Raw genomic sequence first — 20,790 nt, forward strand, 5'->3', positions numbered from 1 at the left:
CCAGATACTCAGGAGGCTGAAGTGAGAGGATCACTTGACCCCAGAAGGTCAAAGCTGCAATATGCCATGATCATGCCACTGCACTCCGGCCTGGGTGACAGAGTAAGACCTTGTCTCAATCAGTCAGTCAATAAAAGAGGGCAGGAATCATGTCTGTATTGTTCATAACCGGATTCCCATAGCAGGTCATCAGCATGTGCCAGGGACTGTCCTAGGTACTGCAGATGCATCAGTTAATAAAACAGATTAAAACCCTGGCTCTCTTGGAGCTTATCTTCTGGTAGTCACTCACTGATTTCTAAAATAGGATGTTAGGGCCCAGGCCTGAGAAGTATCTGCAGATGGCTATCAACTTAAGTAATCTATTTTTTTAACTAAATGTCTACAATGGGAAAATCTATAGAGGCAGAAAGTAGACCAGTGTTTGCCTAGAGCTGGGGGAGAGAGGAGGCACTAGGGGCAAATGGGGAGTACTGTTAATGGGTACAGGATTTCTTTTTAGGGGGATAAAAATGCTCTAAAATTGACTGTGGTGGTGGTTGCACAACTCTGTGAACATACTGAAAACCACTGAATTGTGCACTCTAAATAGGTGAATTATATGATATGTGAATTTTATCTCAGTAAAGCTGTTATATTTTTAAAAACACATGGAGAGGAGTTTGTAGGGATAAAGAACAGTCTAATTCAATGGCCTCCATTTCAAAGCTCAGAGGATTTGGGGGTTACAGGGAAGAGTTGAAGAACAAATAAGGCCACGGGAAAGAAAGTTAAGGGAGCACTGAGGGCCCAGCTATAGTGAGAGACAACAATTCCATGGGGATTACCTCTACAGGCAATCTTCACATAGGAACAGAAAGTCATAGGGTGAACTGCTCTGCACTGGGGCTGGCAGGGCAAATACAACAGAAACACAAGGGGCAAGAAATCTCTGGAAATGTCTGGTAAAACAACAGTTTGCTATGTTATTTTTTAATGCCTTTTGTGTACATATGACTTATTTTCTCATTTAAGAGCAAGCCAATGCATCAGATTCTATTACATCTCCTGAGTGTCTCTGATGCAATATTATACACGTGCTGTTCATAATAAGGAACACGAATTAATAAATTAACATTTACTGAACACTTACTATATGCCTAAGCATTATATTAGGTGCTTTAAATTCATTTCCTCTATTTATTTCCAGTAGTACCATGAGATAAGTACTATCATTATCCCTGTGTTATAAAGAAGAAAAAAGAACTGGGCACAGTGGCTCACGCCTATAATCCCAGCATTTTGGGAGATTGAGGCGAGTGGATCACCTGAGGTCGGAGGTTTGAAACCAGTATAGCCAGCACAGTGAAACCCCATCTCTACTAAAAATACAAAACCTAGCCAGGCATGGTGGTGCACGCCTGTAGTCCCAGCTACCTGGGAGGATGAGGCATAATCACTTAAACCCAGAAGGTGGAGGTTGCAGTGAGCCAAGATCACACCACTGCAGTCCAGCTTGGGTGACACAGTAAGACTCTGTCTCAAAGAAAGAAGAAGAAAAAGAGTCTAAGAGCTGCTGAGTAATGTGCCCAAGGTCACCATGGCCAGAAAAAAAAAAAAAGCTTTCACATTGACTATAACATTAGAAGGGTTTTTGCTAATAACCAAATTATTTTAAATTGGTAATATATACATGGCAATTAATAACTAGATACCTATAATTTAGGAAAATTTGCACTGAAATATACAAAGTTACCTTTTTACTTAATCCATGTCAACTTAATCTCTAAGTAAAACCAAAGTAAAATTTTCAAAATAAAATACAATTTTTGACCTTTCTTATTAGATTTTATATTTACAGAAGTTTACGGTATACAGACTATACAGTAAGAAATCAAAACAATAAGAAAATTTGCACTTAAAGTTAATTTTAACACTAGTGAGGAAGAAAACTATGCTGTATTAAATTACTTTAAAACCTACCTCTTTGTACAGAAGACGTACTTGACTGAGGAGTTTTCTCTTGATTCTCCTTCTTGACATCCATGGAATCTAATAAAAAAGAAAATAGCAATAGTGGGAGGCCACAGCAACAGCTTGAATTTAAAAATGTTAAATAGCCAATTTTAGTTTTTTAATACCCTCATTTTCCACGTAGGACTTACCATTTTCTAATATACTATGCATTTTATAATTTGTTCATTTATTTTATTGTCTCACTCTACTCAAATGAAATCTCCAAAAGGGTGGAGATTTATTTATTTTATTGTCTATCTCATTCACTGTGGTATCCTCAAGTGCCTAAAACAGGACCTGGCATCGCAACACTCTCAAGCATTTGTTAAATCAATGCATCAGGCCGGGCACGGTGGCTCATGCCTGTAATTCCAGCACTTGAGGAGGCCAAGGCAAGCAGATCACATGAGGTCACGAGTTTGAGACCAGCCAAGCCAACATGCGAAACCCTGTCTCTACTAAAAACACAAAAAATTAGCCAGGCATGGTGGCGGGCGCCTGTAATCCCAGCTACTCAGGCAGCTGAGACAAGAGAATCACTTGAACCCGGGAGGCAGAGGTTGCAGTGAGCCAAGATAGCGCCATTGCACTCCAGCCTGGGTGACGGAGTGAGACTCCGTCACAAAAAAAAAAAAACAAAAATTCAGTGCATCAATAAATCAAAATAAGCTGATTGATCTTTACAATGTTTAAATTAACATGTCCTAGAAACAAAATGGATGGTTTTGAGAGTTCAAAACATAACAGAGAAACTACAATACAGTGTAATTCAACGGACTGCGCAGAGATTTTCTTGGTGCTAAGCTAAAGAGCTCAAATAACACTGGACCTTGTAACCTCACCAAATCTAAGATGTACCATTTCATCCACATGTATTATATATAGTATGTATCTCTAAAAGGATTCATTTTTTAAAATTTAAGCATAATACTTTTATTACATCTAAAAAATTAACCATAATTCCTTAAAATCATCAAATAACCAGTGTTCATATTTCCCCAATTGTCTTAACTATTTTCAGTGTGTGTGCTTGATTCAGAACCCAAATAAGTCTACACACATAGCAATGGCTGATATGTCTCTTAGGCCTCTTTTGATCTACAGGCGTTTTCCTCCTTTCTTCTCATTTTTATTCTTTCCCTTTACAATTTTTTTGCTGACAATACCAGTCGGTTGGTCCTTTCAAGTTTTCGCGTCTGGATTTTGCTGACTACCTCCCCACAGAGTTGGGTTCCTCTGGTTCTTGTATTTTCTTTAAATTGGCATTCATATTTCAATCCAGAAGAGTTTGGTCAGATTTAAGGTTGGCTTTTTGGTGGGACAGGAGAGGATAAGATGACTTCATAGGTGGTGGTGTGTATTTCTCACAGGAGGCTCCTAATATCTAGTTATCTCTCTTTTCGTGATGTGAACAGTCGTGGATGACTATTGCCTAGATCCATTCGTTTATGAATGGTTGCAAAATGAAGGTATTCTAATTCTATCATTCTTTATTAGCCAGAAAACTTCTATAGAGAGACGCTTCCATGCTTCAACCATTCAGTTACCTTAAGGCATGGATCACATAGAGAAATCACAATCAACACTTTATTATTTTCCTGTATTTTCTAGTTTTCAAAGTGATGAGCTAGATCTCTAGTATTCTCCACAGATGACCAGTAAGCTTTATTTGTTTTGCTTTTTATTATCATTATGAACTCATGGATTTAAACTTGTGTTTTCATCTGTTGCTGTTTTACCCTTATTGATGTTCTAATTGTCAAGTGAAAAACTTCTTAAAGAAGGATCTAAGAATGATGCCATTCAACGTAACAGATCTACTTACTAGTTATGACTGAGTGACTCTTCAAGATATGTGAACACTTGAGAGGGACATATGAGCTGCTTTCTGTTTAAATGATTTCAACTGAGTGGTTCAAGAAAGGTAGTTCCTCTATACAGAAATTTTCTGGCTAATGAAGAATGATAGAATACCTTCATTTTATAACTACTAATAAATGAATGGATCTAGGCAATAGCCATCCATGACTTTTTGTGATGTGAAAATAGCCATCCATGACTTTTTGTGATGTGAAGAGATAACTAGGCTGGATGCGATGGCTCACATCTGTAATCCCACCATTCTGGCAGGCCAAGGAGGGAGGATCGCTTGAGGCCAGGAGTTTGAGGCCAACCTGAGCAACACAGCAAGATCCAGTCTCCACAGAAAAAAATAATTTTTTTTTAATTAGCCAGGTGTGGTGGCACACATCTGCAGCCTCACCTGCTTGGGAGGCCAAGGCAGGAGGATCACTTGAGCCCAGGAGTTTGGGGTTACAGTAAGCTGTGATTACGCCACTGCACTTCAGTCTGATAATTTCATCTCTGTAAAAAAAATATGTTTAAAAAAAAGGTCAGGCACGGTGGTTCACGCCTATAATCCCAGCACTTTGAGAGGCCAAGGCAGGAAGATCACTTGAGGTCAGGAGTTCGAGAGCACCCTGGCCAACATGGCGAAACTCTGTCTCTACTGAAAATACAAAAAATTAGCCAGGCATGGTAGCTCCCATCTGTGGCCCAGCCTCTCAGGAGGCTAAGGCAAGAGGATCACTTAAGCCCAGGAGGCAGAGATTGCAATGAGCCATGATCATGCCACTGCCCTCCAGCCTGGGCAACAGAGCAAAACCCATCTCAAAAAATAAAATAAAAATAAAAATTGTAAAAAAGACAGAGAGAGATAACTACATATTAGGAGTCTACTGTGAGAAATACACAACACCGCTTATGAAGTCATCTTATCCTCTCCTCCTCCACCAAAAAGCCAAACTTGAATCTGCACAAGAAAAGTACAAATTTATATTTACTAAATAGTTCTACAGAAAGATTTTTCTAATAGAAAACAAAGTAAAACTGTAAAGGCATGCTTAGCTTCTAGAGAAGCTAAGAATCTAGTTAAGAGACTACACTAAACTGATACACTTAAAATTAGAGAACAGCATTTAGTACTCAGCATTCAGCCAGAGGAAGTCATGAGAGATACAGCACTTAAAGGAGAAACAGGATGTAGGAAGGCCAATGTGTAAAGAATGTATTATGGGAAGGAAGATACAACACAAAGTTGACTGCAAATGAGTGTGGCATATTCATGGAATAGTGAGCAGACTTCTCATAGAGCAAAACAGGATAAAACATTTTTTAATCACTCTTTGGATTCTAATCTTGGCTTTGTCACAAACTGTTGTATGACCTTAACCTCCCTAAGTTTCAGTTTTCTCATTTATATAACTAGCAAGGAAAGACAGTGATCTTTAATAGCTATTCAGTTCTAAAATTCAAATTCTAAGCACCTAGCATCTCCTATAAATTTATTTTTTAAAGGCTTTATTTCAAAAGTTCAGTATACCAGAAGATATTCATTCCAAATGAGTAACTAAAAACATTATTACCTTTAGCAAGTAAATCTTACCTTCATTCACTGTTTGTCCCATGGTATCCGTATTTGGTGTTGTTTCCTACAGGGAGAAAAACCAATTAATGCCTCCTTTTAGCATAATACATTTCTGAAGGGTAAAGAGCATTAGAAGTCAGTTATAAGGCCAGATCAATTTAATGTTTCCCTTGAAGAAAAATGATAAGATTTGTATATGCCTAGTTGCCTGGGAATGGAGGAAGAAGGAATTGAGGGATGACTGCTAATGGGCATGAGTATGGGTATGAAGTTTCCTTTGTGGGGTAATGAAAGTGTCCTAGAATTAGATAGTGGTGAAGGTTGTACACCTTGTTGTGAAAATACTAGAAATCATTGAATTATATACCTAAAAAGGGTGAGTTTTATGGCATGTAAATTATGACTCAATTTTTAAGATTAACTGAGTAAAAAAGAACAGTTGATAGGTTAGCAAAGTTAGGATTCAAACTGAGGCCTATCCCAGGAAGCCCACTTCTGCTACATCATGTTGCCAAGAGGTACAAGAATTATGACTATGTTGGGAAAACCTGTAAGAACTGCAAGAGTCAGGTCTAACAAGAATTATTTGTTAGAAGCCTTGTGTATTTTGAGCTATAATTCATTAATTCAAAGTTTTCCTGCATGTCCTCAATATGTCAGGCATTCTGCAGCAAAGATAAATAACAGACTGTCCTTGGCCTTCAAGATCTCAGCCTAGTCAGAAATAAGCATATGAACAAAACACAACGTAAGTGCTATTTTAAAAATGTACATGGATAAACCTAATATAGCAAAAGGCTATCTATCCTGTCATTACTCCATGTGCCTATAATAAGAACATGATGATGTGTATAACTGAAGGTAATCTGGCACTTAAAGGAAACCTATGAAGAATACATTCATAGGCTGGGTGCAGTAGCTCATGCCTGTAATCCTAGCACTTTGGGAGGCCAAGGCGGGTGGATTTCTTGAGCCCAGCAGTTTAAGATTAGCCTGGGCAAAATGGCAAAACCCTGTCTCCACAAAAAGTAAAAAAACAAATTAGCTGAGCATGGTGGCACATGCCTGTAGTCCCAGCTACTTGGGAGGCTGAGGTGGGAGGATCACCTGAGCCTGGGGAGGTCAAGGCTGCAGTGAGGCAAGATTGCACCACTGCACCCCAGCCTGGGCATAAGAGTGAGACCCTGTCTCAAAAAAAAAAAAAAAAAAAAAAGGTGATGGCGCACGCCGGAACTCCCAGCTGCTCGGGAGGCTGAGGTACGAGAATCACTTGAGCCTGGGAGGCGGAAGTTGCACTGAGCTGAGATTGCGCCACTGCTCTCCAGCCTGGGAGATAGAGCAAGACTGCCTCTTAAAAAAATAATAATAAATAATGAAGCCAGCTAGAGAGCCTTCTGTACCTCTGATTCAACAGACCTACACCCAAGCATCACTTTCCCAAAACCTGCTGCTTCTGCATCTTTCTCTTACACTACCTAGGCGTTCGGGCTGCCGGCAGGAGTGCCACAGTGAGAGGCACTGGCAGGGAATGTGGAAAGGAGTGCTGGTCCCCAGACCCAGGCCAAGAGCCTTGGTTTGCCCACTAGGATTGTTTTAAGAAAATGGCAAACAAACCAGACATGGGGGAAATTGCCAGCTTCAATAAGGCCAAGCTGAAGAAAACAGAGATGCAGGAGAACACCCTGCCGACCAAAGAGGCCACTGAGCAGAAGCAGAGTGAAATTTCCTAAGCACCTAGAGGATTCCCTACCCCTGTCATCTTCAAGACCGCAGTAGTGATGTGGAGGAAGAATCACCGCCAGATGGACACAAGCCACAAGCTGTGCTGTGAACCTGGGCACTCCACGCTGATGCCACCAGCCTGAGGGTCCCTATGGGTCCAATCAGACTGTCAAATTCTCTGGTTTGCCCCAGGATATTATAGAAAATTATTTGCACGAAATTAGCCAGGCGTGGTGGCAGGCGCCTGTAGTCCTAGCTACTCGGGAGGCTGAGGCAGGAGAATGGCGTGAACCCGGGAGGCAGAGCTTGCAGTGAGCCAAGAAAGCGCCACTGCACTCCAGCCTGGGTGACAGAGCGAGACTCCATCTCAAAAAACAAAACAAAACAAAACAAAATTATTTGCATGAATAATGAAAACACAGATCATGGCAAAAAACAAAATAAAATAAAAATGTACTAGTTAGTTGGGAAAAATTTAGTAATTCCCTCTGGGCTTCCTAGTAGATAAAAGCAAAAAGGAAAACACTTGGGTTATATACAAAGAAATTCAGAAAAAAAGACAAACATTTCCGTAGGACCAAATACTAGGAAAAATCTGCAAAGATTCTGATGTAAAAGAATATTGATGGCCAGGTGCAGTGGCTCACGCCTGTAATCCCAGCACTTTGGGAGGCTGAGGGGGGCAGATCATGAGGTCAGGAGATCGAGATCATCCTGGCTAACACGGTGAAACCCCGTCTCTACTAAAAATACAAAAAACTAGCCGGGCGTGGTGGCGGGCGCCTGTGGTTCCAGCTACTCGGGAGGCTGAGGCAGGAGAATGGCGTGAACCCGGGAGGCAGAGTTGCAGTGAGCCGAGATCGCACCACTGCGCTCCAGCCTGGGCAACAGAGCGAGACTCCATCTCAAAAAGGAAAAAAGAATATTGACTAATTTAATAGAAACTATCTTTGACTATAACTTGAGAAAAAATAAAAGGTTCTATTGTCCCTCTTAAAATGCATTACACTGTAACTCACCTGTCTTTCAGTCGCAAGGATAGACGTTATAGATGTTAAAGAAAGGAAGATTACTATAATCTATTGGTAAAGGATGGATAGTATCAACGGATTCTTAGTTGAATCCTCAGAGTGTCTCAAATAGAAATATATGTGGCAATAGAGGCAGACAGCACAGCTCTTTCTGGGAAAAATTAGAAGCCTGACATTCTTTTAGAAATGAAGACACATCTCATTTCCACCGTGGTAGTCTGCAAGGAAAACTGCAAAAAAGCTTATCTTTGCTTTCAATATACTTTGAACCTGCTTCGGCATTATAAGAAAGGTTCCAAAAAGACCCTCAAATAACTTTCCTCGATACATGGGGGAAAAATTTTTGGTTTTAAAAAAAGTTAAAAGCTTCAGGCTTTTGTTTTTGTTTTTGGCAACATAAAGAGTAGAAGTTGCTTCACTTAATGCATATTAGGAGCAATTCCACTGTGTGAAAAAACATTCAAATATAAGTAAGCCTTAAAAAAAAAAAAAAAGGTTAGGTTAATAGTACTTCATAGTGTCTGACATTGAAATTTCATTTACCAAAAGACTACAGTTGGGCTGGGCACAGTGACTCATGCTTGTGATCCCAGCACTTTGGGAGGCCAAGGAGGGCAGATCACTTAAGGTCAGGAGTTCAAGGCCAGCCTGGCCAACATGGTGAAAACCCATCTCTACTAAAAATACAAAAATTAGCCAGGCATGGTGGCAAGCATCTGTAAGCCCAGCTACTCAGGAGACTGAGGCAGGAGAATTGCTCGAACCCAGAAGGTGGAGGCTGTAGTGAGCCGAGATCATGCCACTGCGCTCCAGCCTGGGCAAGACTCCATCTCAAAAAAAGAAAAAAAAAAAAAAAAGACTACGGTTATACTTAATCTAGCAGTTTTATCTAGAAGCTCTGAACAAGTATGGACAATCTGCAATCTTTTACACAACCATTTGTTTTGCAGATTGTATCTTGTTACAGAACTAAGAGCTGATAAAAGATCAACAAATGCTTTGAAAACTCTTGTTTTAAACCATTTTCTCAACACAATTAAACAATGTAAACAGTGATTAATAGTGGAATTATTAAGCCTAAAACCCCCATTACTCTTATCTGATTCTGGAGAAAATTCTACAGTCTGTTGAGAAAAACAGTTTTAAAGTACTATTTAGCAAATTAATGGGTCTATAATTCTAAGGTTACAGGGCCTTTCCATTATTTGTTTATTTTCTGGAGTTTTTTGTTTGGAGAGTTTTTTTCTTTTTCTTTTCTTTTCCCTTTATTTTTTATTTTTTTCTTTGGTGTACCCCACCTCCTTTTTTTTTTTATTTTGTTTTGTTTTTAAGATAAAGTAAGCTACACTTTGAGTCTCTAATTAAAGATCACTGCCTGGAGAGTAGTGATCTTCAGTAAGGGTAAACATTTTGGCAAGGACAGGAACTAAACAAATCTGACAGCAAGAAATCTCCCAGTTTCTAGGTTCAGTTCAGTTTCACTAGGGGAAAAAAAAGAGAGAGAAAGATTTCCCACGGCCTGTTTCAACTTTAGGCCATTGGTCAGAAGTTATAAAATGAATGCAACTGTAGAATTTCAACCTGAGAGAACATAAGAATCAACAAAATACAGCCAGGCGCAGTGGTTCACGCCTGTAATCAGGCATTTTGGGAGGCCAACGCAGGTGGATCACGAGGTCAGGAGATTGAGACCATCCTGGCCAACATGGCGAAACCCCGCCTCTACTAAAAAATACAAAAATTAGCCAGGTGTGGTGGCGGGCACCTGTAATCCCAGCTATTCCAGAGGTTGAGGCAGGGAGAATTGCTTGAACCTGGGAGGCGGAGGTTGCAGTGAGCAGAGATTGCGCCACTGCATTCCAGCCTGGGTGAAAAGAGCGAGACTTTGTCTCAAAAAAAAAAGAAAGAAAGAAAAAGAAAAGGAAAAAAAAAAAACCTGGGCCAGATCATGATCACACCTGTAATCCCAGCACTATGGGAGGCTGAGGCGAGAGGATTGCTTGAGCTCAGGAGTTCGAGACTAGCCTGAGCAACACAGTGAAACCCTGCCTCTTTTTTAAAAAAAGAAAAAAAGAAAGAAAATAAATAAAAGTAAAATTAAAAAAATAAAAATACAAAACCAAACTCTCATTCCCTGTGACTCGTGGGAAACTGAAAAAATAAAAAACTTTTTAAAAGACCAAGTGCAGTGGCTCACGCCTGTAATCCCAGCACTTTGGGAGGCCAAGGCAGGAGGATCGCTTGAGCCCAGAAGTTCAAGAGCAGCCCGGGCAACATAGTGAGACCCTGTCTCTAAAAATAATAATAATAAAACAATAAATACATAAATAACCAAATTCTTGCCATCAAAATGAGCTCCTCTTCCTCTGCATTTTATTTTAAAAGCATTACAAACCCTCAATCTTTCTGAATCAGAAGTCATCTCTGAGTCTTCTCCTCTTGTGTCTTAGCAGTTACCAAGCAATTTTGATTCCTCAAGGTCAGGAAGCTGGTAGTGAAAGAAAAATGATTCAAACCTAAGTTTGTCAAATGCCAAAAGACAAGGCTCCAATACACTATACATGCTTTGAAAGGGAGAAATAAGGAGTGATATGGTTTGGTGTCCCTACCCAAATCTCATATTGAATTGTAGCTCCCATAATTCCCTCATGTTGTGGGAGCGAACCGGTGGGAGATAAATGAATCATGAAGGTGGTTTCTCCCACACTGTTCTCATGGTAGTGAATAAGTCTCAGGAGATCTGATGGTTTTATAAAGAGAAATGCCTTTCACCTGGCTCTCAGTCTCTCGTCTGCTGCCCTAGACATGCCTTTCACCATGATTGTGAGGCCTCCCCAGCCAGGTGGAACTGTAAGTCCATTAAACCTCTTTTTTCTTATAAACTGCCCAGTTTCAGGTATGTCTTTATCAGTAGTGTGAAAACACACTAATATAAGGAGATACTGTAATATGCCAGATACTCTAGAAAAAATGGATCCATGAGGGCAGGAGAAAACAGAAGTTATGTTCCCAGAGATCCAATGATAATGGTGTTGGCAGTGGTGATAATAATACTTACATCTGTTACTTACTGAGCTCTTGCTATTAATGAATGCCTGGTACCCTACCCTAAGGCTTTTATATATATTTTTTCTTATCTAAAGCTTATTACAAGCCTACAGAGCAGATACTGTTATTAATGTCCATTAATGTTCATTTGAAAGTTAAGGATACTGAGGCTCAAACACCTGCCCAAGATCACCCAGCTAGATTTGAATCTAGGTTCATGAATACTTAACCATTGTGCTAAAATTGCCGTTGTTGTGTTTAACTGTGTAAGTGCCTTTTCTCCTCTGATAGACAATAAGCTACTGGGTGCAGTATCACATCTTGTTCTTCTTTATATCCTTCAGAATAATGAGCACAGTGTCTATCACATACTAGGGTCCCCAAAATGTTTGCTGAATGAGTAAACTCTGCTGTGCTATAGGCTGCTTGTATCTAAACTATATAGAACCAGAATATTGCAGGGGGTTTTTTTGTTTTTTTTTTTTTTGAGATGGAGTCTCGCTCTGTCGCCCAGGATGAAGTGCAGTGGAGTGATCATAGCTCACTGCAATCTCAACCTCCCCGGGCTCAGGTGATCCTCCCACCTCAGCCTCCCTAGTAGCTGGGACTACAGGCACACACCACCATACCTGGCTAATTTTTGTATTTTTTGTAGTGACGGGTTTTTCCCATGTTGCCCAGGCTGGTCTCAAACTCCTGGGCTCAATGAATCCTCTTGCCTCAGCCTCTCAAAGTGCTGGAATTAGAGGTGTCAGCCACCATGCATGGCCTAAAACAATTTTTTGACAAAATTTTTCTTTTTTTTTTTTATTTTGAGACAGGGTCTCACTCTGTTGCCCAGGCTGGAGTGCAGTGGCATAATCAGGGCTCACTGCAGCCTGACCTCCCGGGCTTAAGTGACTGTCCTGCCTCAGCACACCCCCTGCATCCCCCCCCGCCCCCCCCCCCCCGCCCCCCGCACACACACACAAAGTAGCTGGGACTACAGGCATGTGCCAACAAGCTCGGCAGCTAATTTTTTTTTTTTTAATTTTAGTAGAGACGATGGCTCACTAAGTTGCCCATACTGGTATCAAACTCCTGAGCTCAAACGATCCTCCTGCCTCGGCCTCCCAAAGTGCTGGGATTACAGGCATGAGCCACGGCGCTCAACTGAGATATTTCTTTTGGCTGTTATTGGTGTTCTCTGTTCCTTCCTGCAATATCAAATCAGCTGTCTTAATTTAGACACAAGTCTAAGTCAATGGGCCAAGGAGAAAATTCTGTGAGATCTGAGACAATCCCCCACCTCCAATATCTCTCTCTTTCCCAGAAGTTGATTGGTCTTTTTTTTTATTCTGAATTTTATCTCTTTCTAGGATGTTTGTGGTCTCAAAAAGACAGGTTCCATATAAATAAGTTACTATTATAGAATTCAGTTTATAAATGCCAACTACATAACAGGTATAACTAAAACATGTGCTTTAAACCAATATTCACCAAAAAAAGACACAGTCCCTATTCACAAAATAATCTATTGAAAAAAATGTCTCATCATATCCCCTTGAGTTTATCAACAGTATAAGAAGTTTCAAGGATAAGAGAGATTCACAAATATGTATGCTGGTGTTTTAAAGAAAATGTGGGAATAAGTGATGGAAGTTATTATACGTACACAATTTACCAGAGATTAATTAAATAGCACAGACAGAAAGGGTTCTTTTCCTTTCTAAATCTATCTTGTTATAAAGATACTACTTTTAGACTTGAACAAACAAAAATGCCCTCCTTTATTGTGAAGAAGAAGGTCTGAGTTAACTGCATAAAACAACATCTTTATGTTTTTAACTTGAAAATAGTTTATTATTTTGTTTCAAGAAGTACTTCACATTTACGCCTAAATGCAAAAAAAAAATACTGATTTAATTAAAATACATTGTAGTTGTGTATTTTTCTTTGACCAAGAGAAGCTCTCTCTTTCAACTAAGATTTTGTTTCTGGTAATGGTGATTATCCTAACACAGGATAGAAAAAGTGTATATTCCATTGTATAGTCATATACAATTTTGTTTAATTGAACATGAGTCATCAATTTAAGATTCCACAAGTATCTACTCAATTCACTCAAGTAAACAATCAAATGTCACATTTTCTAACATAGTTATAAAAGTAATCAGAAAAACACTAAACTCTAATATTGTAATTACATTTAAAACTAAAATTCTATCTCTGAATTAAGACTAATCAATATTAAGAAAGAACAAGCCGGGTGCGGTGGCTCACACCTGTCATCCCAGCACTTTGGGAGGCTGAGTTCAGGTGACTCACTTGAGGTCAGGAGTTCGAGACCAGACTGGTCAACATGGTGAAACCCCATCTCTATCAAAAATACAAAAATCAGCTAGGTGTGGTGGCGGGCACCTGTAGTCCCAGCTACTTGGCAGACTGAGGCAGGAGAATCGTTTGAATCCAGGAGGCGGAGGCTGCAGTGAGCCAAAATTGTGCCACTGCACCCCAGCCTGAGTGACAAGAGCAAAACTCCATCAGAAAGAAAGGGGAGAGAGAGAGAGAGACAGACAGACAGACACAGAAAGAGAGGGAGGGAGGGAAGGAGGGAGAGAGGGAGAGAGAGGGAGAGAGGGAGGGAGAGAGAGAGAGAGAGAGAGAGGGAGAGGGAGAGGGAGAGAGAGACAGAAAGAAAGACAGAAAGACAGAAAGGCAGACAGAAAGACAGAAAGACAGAAAGACAGAAAGACAGAAAGACAGAAAGAAAGAAAGAAAGAAAGAAAGAAAGAAAGAAAGAAAGAGAGAGAGAGAGAGAAAGAAAGAGAGAGAGAGACAGAAAGAACGAACGAACGAACGAACGAACATTTTTGGGCCAGGCGCAGTGGCTCATGCCTGTAATGCCAGCACTCTGGGAGGACGAGGTGGGCGGATCACTTGAGGTCTGAAGTTTGAGACCAGCCTGGCCAACATGGCAAAACTCCGTCTGTGGTGGTACATGCCTATAATCTCAGCTACCCGGGAGGCTGAGGCATGAAAATTGCTTGAACCTGGGAGGCAGAGGCTGCAGTGAACCAAGATCATGCCACTGCACTCCAGCCTGGGCGACAGAGCAAGACTCTGTCTCAAAAAAAAGAAAAAAAAAAGGAACATTTTCATCTCCATATTTCTGAAATCTGTAAAAAAAAATAAAATCAAAGAACATTTTTGGTAGCAACAACTTATCAAATCAAGCCTTCTAGAGGAAATTAAGGTTTCTAAAGAAGCAATTTTAAATTATGCTTTAGTAAAGTCCACCCCAAACAAACTAGTAATTAATCTTTTTCTGTGTCAAAACAAACCTAAGAAGACTTAACTATTTTCAAAAATTTCTAATTTAAGTTATCCAAAAAAATCATAACCTGTAAGTTAATCACTTGCAATTTTAAAATGATTTCTGTGAAAGCTATGTATTTAGTGAAGAAGTATGTTATGTCAGAAAACAGATAAACTAAAGATAAGTCAAGGGTTGCCAAAATCCCAGTTTATAGTTGTAAATTCCTAAGGTTTTAAAGCACAGCTACAAGCTAACTGCCCAAAGACCTGCTACCCACTGACATTTGTGAAGGACTTGAGTTAATGGCAGGGCATGTCAATTTACTACAGGCAGCTCATGGTGCGACATTTTGACAAAAGAACTGGATCTGGTTACAGGCTGTTCCTATTATCACTGCAGTCTAGATTTATGGTTTCTAACACCAGCCCTACAAGAAATCATGGAAATGATGACAACAACAATCCCCACTAGACAACAGACTGCAGAAAAGCATGCAATAAACCACAATCTGAAGAGACCAGAAAACTAAACATCCTTGAAAATACCTCAAACACAGGCAGGTGTCAGCAAATTACCCATTCAAATATATCTACAACTTCTCAAGTTTCAACACACAAAAAAATCTCAAATCAGAGTCTCTAAAGTAATCTAAAACCAAACAATATCTAAATATACTATTTATTGTCTACTATATCTTAATTCTTTTAATGACCAAAGATGTTTCATTTGAACAGATTTATGAAACTCTATCAAGTTAGTTAAAAATTAATACTGACTATACTGCTTTTCAAATAACATTATGGAGAAAAACACTGCAAACATTTTTAAAAATATTTCAAAAGAAAAAAAAGCAACAGTTCATAGCAAAGGGCACAGGTTTCCAACTGTATTCAAAGACGAAGAGAACTGAAAAGAAGAAACACATTTGATTCAGTATTTAAAAATAAATATATAATCAAATCTTAAATCAGCTAAAACTGATGAAAGGTAGGAAAAGTGGCCAAATGTTTAAAAAAAAAAAAAAAAAAAAAAACAAGCACATTGTCAATACACTTAAAAAACTATGTCAAGGCTATAAGGTACATACCAAATGGAGCTGTTTGTCTATAATTCACACCAGTTAATCTTTATGAGAAACAGAGGTTGAGAAAAATCAAATGTGTATTCTAAACACAACCAAAGAGAGCCCCACAAACTCTTCTCTGAGAAATGAAAGAATCTTCAAGGTATGCCCAAGAATTGTAATATTCTGAAGTTTACAACGGTAAACTTCTGAAGTTCTGAAGTTTACAACTGTACCTTACCACCGAAAGTGGGCACTCTCTTTCCCTTCTTAACAACAATTTGCTCCTATAAACTTAGGAGGGGGCAGAGCTGTAGCTATAAACACAGGTCACAAATAGTAGGTAATCAAGTGCTATCTTCAAATATTTCCCAGGTCTTTACTCACACAGAGTCAAGCTTATTCTAAAGGTTTTAACTCTTCAAATAAGGAATTCATGTAGTCTAGGTCAAATGATCATGATATTAAGATGAACAGCACCATCATATTCACTGCTACAGGATCCTCAAATATTTCATTTTTCACACAATAAGATATCTCCATTGCTTATGTTAAAACCTCTCCTGGTCGGGCGCGGTGGCTCACGCCTGTAACCCCAGCACTTAGGGAGGCCGAGGCAGGTGGATCACTTGAGGTTAGAAGTTCGAGACCAGCCTGGACAACATGGTGAAACCCCGTCCCTACTAAAATTATTTTTTAAAAAATTAGCTGGGCATGGTTGAACACGCCTATAATCCCAGCTACTCAGGATGTTGAGGCAGAAGAATCACTTGAACCTCAGAGGCGGAGGTTGCAGTGAGCCAGGATTGTGCCACTGCACTCTAGCCTGGGCAACAGAGAAAGACTCCGTCTCAAAAATAAATAAATAAATAAATAAATAACTACCAGTATTATTTCTAAGATTGCCAAGGTATAGACAACATAATGACAAAATAAACAAAATTGCCTTTGTCATGAAAACCAAAGAACACATACACATTTCAAATCTTGACAGTTTCTAAAATTTTTTCAAATTATTTTTAAGAACCACCATTGGCAGGGCGAGGTGGCTCACACCTGTAATCCCAGAACTTCAGGAAGCCAAGGCAGGAGGATCACTTGAGGCCAGGAATTCGAGACCAGCCTGGCCAACATGGTGAAATCCCATCTCTACTAAAAATAAAAATTACGAAAAATACAAAAATTAGCGGGCATGGTGATGTACACCTGTAATCCCAGCTACTCAGGAGGCTGAGGCACGAGAATTGCTTGAACCCAGGAAGCAGAGGTTGCAGTAAGCTGAGATCACACCACCGCACTCCAGCCTGGGCAACAGAGCAAGACTCTCACAAAAAAAAAAAAAAAAAAAAAAAAAAGGCCAGATTTGGTGGCTCCTGCCTGTAATCCCAGCACTTGGGGAGGCAGCAGAAGTGGGTGGATCACCTCAGGTCAGGAGTTTGAGACCAGCCTGGCCAACATGGCAAAACCCCATCTCTACTAAAAATACAAAAATTAGCCAGGCTCGGTGGTGCACACCTGTAGTCCAGCTACTTGGGAGGCTTAGGCAAGAGAATCACTTGAACGTGGGAGGCAGAGGTTGCAGTGAGCTGAGATTGTGCCACTGTACTCCAGCCTGGGTGACAAAATGAGACTCCGTGGTTTCTTTTATCTATTTCCCCAAGACAAAGAGATCATGAATGTTAAGCCCCAAAGCCAGGGATGGGTATAAACTCTTCTTTCAAAATTACCAACATGGACCCGGACATGGTGGCTCACACCTGTAATCCCAGCACTTTGGGAGGCCAAGGTGGGAGAATCACCTGAGGTCAGGAGTTTGAGACCAGCCTGGCCAACTAGGTGAAACCCTGTCTCTACTAAAAATGCAAAAATTAGCTGGGCACGGTGGCGCACCCCTGTAATCCCAGCTACTCGGGAGGCTGAGGTGGGAAAACTGCTTGAACGCAGGAGGCAGAGGCTGCAGTGGGCTGAGATCACGCCCCTGCACTACAGCCTGGGCAACAGAGCATGAGCACGTCTCAAAAAAAAAAAAAAAAAAATCACCAACATTTGCTATTTTCAAAATGTCCAGGTTTTTAGTTCCTGGAATCAACAATCAGTTCAAATTCTAAGGTATTATGTAGTAATTCTCAGACATTAATTACTGAGAGTTCTAAAATTACTAGGGATGCTTGATTTGCCCACTGCAAACTAAAAAACACCTTCTGGCAACACCAGACTAATCTTTGCACCACAGCTCATAGCTCTAAGGTTGACAGCTGGCAGAGCCCACTTTGTTCCTGTATATCCTAAAAATCAGGAATATGACTATGAGGAGACAGTGAGACCTACCCTCCCCACCCCAAGAGGGGAGCTAACAGAGACGACCACTACCTCAGATTTCCATTTACAAGTGGAAAGAGAATAGCGGGAGAAAAATACCAGGCCAAAAAAAAATACTGGAGGTGACTAATAAGGCAAACAGCAGAGGATACTGCTGTATCCACCCGTGTTCCACTTACTAGAGTTACAAAAGTCATTGCTATTAACCCAAAAAGAAAGGCAGTAAAATATTCAAGTGAAACTTTTCTCTCCCACCCCCAAGATCTCAAACTAAAATTGGAATTTGGCTCTTCCTTAAATGGAACAAGTGGCTACATCATGTTAATTCAAAAGACTTGGTATTTACTCAGCCTTTTCAAGGCACTTTATCATCATTAATTATTTCTCAGTGAGGCAGCAAAGGATTACCCTGACCATTTCACTGATGCGGAAACAGACACCAACAGCGAAGGGAACAGGGGCAGGAAGAGGGGTGATAGGAAGCATCTGGGAGGAACAGGCAGGCAGCTAAAAAGGAACAAGCCCAAAAGAAAATAAGAGTCACATCTGGCTTAGAGCTGAAGATCATAACCCTTATTTGTTATTTCTGAGCTCAGAGATTTCTGCAATATTTTGAAAAAACAAAATGCTTTAAAATACCAGTTAAAACTTAATTACAGCTTAAACTACTTAGTAATAGAAGTGAGGTTGCTTAGTATTAAAAATTACCCAATCTCCAGAGCACATATTGATTTCTATTTATACCAGCAACTCATTTTTCCCCTCAAGCTTAACCAGTATGTTATCTATTTGAACCAGAAAATAATCTCATCAAAATATATAGCTTTATATAATCCTAAACAAAAAATCACAAAGTTAATATCACCTAAGTCAGAAATAATTTGCAGTTACACTCAGAATTTTGTTTGGAGAATTACGACAAAAATACTGACTTCTCGAGTTCGCCCTTTGAATGAAAGGAATACTTGTTCTACATTCGAATTGTTTTTTTAGCTATAACTCCCCGAAATTTTCAGGAATAAACTATGGGTGGAAAGCCTTAGACACCCAGAAATTAGCACACATAGACACATAGTGGGCTCTGAATAAACTGAACTCCATCGTAAAGACAGCACAGGTGCTTAATAAAGATGTGTTGATGGGCTGGGCGCGGTGGCTCACGCCTGTAATCCCAGCACTTTGGGAGGCCAAGGTGGGCGGATCACGAGGTCAGGAGACCGAGACCACAGTGAAACCCAGTCTCTACTAAAAATACAAAAACTTAGCTGGGTGCAGTGGCGGGCGCCTGTAGTCCCAGCTACTCCAGAGGCTCAGGCAGGAGAATGGCGTGAACCCGGAAGGCGGAGTTTGCAGTGAGCCGAGATCGCGCCACTGCACTCCAGCCTGGGCGACAGAGCCAGACTCTTGTCTCAAAAAAAAAAGATGTGTTGATGGAATCATAAATCAAATGGACTGATCAACCACCTCATAAGAAAAACTGATACACCTTTTTTTAGACTGACTCCATTGTTTTTTGTACATGTTATGACACTCAACTTCAAAGCGTCGGCACATACAACGCAGTAGAGTTATATTAATCTTTTTTTCCAACTACCAATTCCAAAGCAAATCAGGTTCTCTGGGGTAAACAAGTATACATCCTTAAGAAGCTCATATGGCTGCATGATATAAATATAAAGTTTATTCAAAACTTTCAAAGCCAGTTTAAATGGTGTTTTTTCTTTACATTCTATCAGACTGTTTTAAAGGTTACAGATAAAGCTAAATACAAGGCATCAGGTGAATACTCATAAACTCAATCTTTTCTCAAAATCCCACTGGATTCATTTCCAAAAGCTTATTTTCACATTCCTCCCATTAAATAGAAAACACACACACACACACACACACACACACACACAGCCTGAAAGCACATTCGTCATTGGAAATACTTTATTTAATGAGTAAGAAAAAAGGCAAAATCGTCATTATTGAAAAACATTTCCCTACACTGTTACTGAAAAGAATTAAATATGCGTTTATGAACCATTGTTATAAAACAATTGCTCATCATAGGCAGTTGTACTCCATAAATGTTGTATCCCTCAAAACAGAAATATGAATAGCTCTGGGGGCATTAAAATGTAGCAGCATCTGAAGTTGTTTCAGGAAAAAAAAACACCTATCTCCAATAGTTCTGTAAATCATATGATCATAAGCAAGTTATTTACTTTCCCTGCCTCAGTTTACCCCACTAACCGATCCATTAACTTTCCAGAGATGCCCTAAAATAAGTCATAAACGTTAATCTCCTAATTTACAAACAAGAAGCAAATTTCAAATTGCAATCACACTTTCTGATGCTTGACAAATGTTTAACAACCTCTTTTTTAAAAATCAATAGTCTCAAATGGGAGCCTGTAAGTAAATATTTGTGCTGCTCAAACATTTGGGGGGTGGGGGAGCCGAATTACAGGTCGGCCCAGGACGCTATCTATGTACAACCTCGAGGCGCAAAATCGAGCAAATTCGCCTAGACCCGTTCTCCCTCCGGCTCTTCACACCTGGATGGGGCACAAGCACGATCCAGTGGGAAAAGGGAGAAAGGTAAGAAACTATTTCGGGACTGTTTCTAAGTGAAGGCAGCAACTTTTTTTCGGTCAGGCCGCGAGGCACGGCCATCGCGGCCGTCTCTCGTTCCCTCAGGAGGCTTAGAGCCCCCCCTCGCCTCCCCGCCAGCCCCGGACGGGACGCGCCCTCCGGTCCCGCTGCACCGCTAGGGTGAGCCACCGGCGCCCCCAGCCCCCGCCAGGAGCCCGGTGGCGGGCACCTGGCACCAGAATCCGCGCCCGCACGCCGCCGCCACAGGCGCATCCTTCCGGGCAGACGTTTCCCTCCCAAGCTCCAA

The 20,790-nt window shown here is 40.4% G+C and overlaps 1 protein-coding gene and 1 pseudogene across 3 annotated transcripts in view; one reads left to right on the forward strand and one right to left on the reverse strand.

Moving 5' to 3' along the window:
• The window catches only part of SCML2 (Scm polycomb group protein like 2), a 116,515-nt gene that overhangs the window by 95,158 nt on the left and 567 nt on the right, over positions 1-20,790 (reverse strand). For all 3 annotated transcript variants that reach the window (XR_003117407.1, XM_025372338.1, XM_025372337.1), the window contains exons 2-3: positions 5,441-5,486; positions 1,963-2,031 (exon numbers count right to left, since the gene is read on the reverse strand). Coding sequence is in view for 2 of the 3 variants with exons in the window: in XM_025372338.1 (XP_025228123.1) it covers positions 1,963-2,031; positions 5,441-5,462 (91 nt within the window). In the remaining variant the exon portion in view is untranslated. The remainder of the gene's footprint in view (positions 1-1,962; positions 2,032-5,440; positions 5,487-20,790) is intronic.
• Positions 7,024-7,152, forward strand: LOC112615568 (annotated as a pseudogene).

Source organism: Theropithecus gelada, chromosome X, assembly GCF_003255815.1.
Source record: "Theropithecus gelada isolate Dixy chromosome X, Tgel_1.0, whole genome shotgun sequence".
Classification (NCBI taxonomy): Eukaryota; Metazoa; Chordata; class Mammalia; order Primates; family Cercopithecidae; genus Theropithecus; species Theropithecus gelada.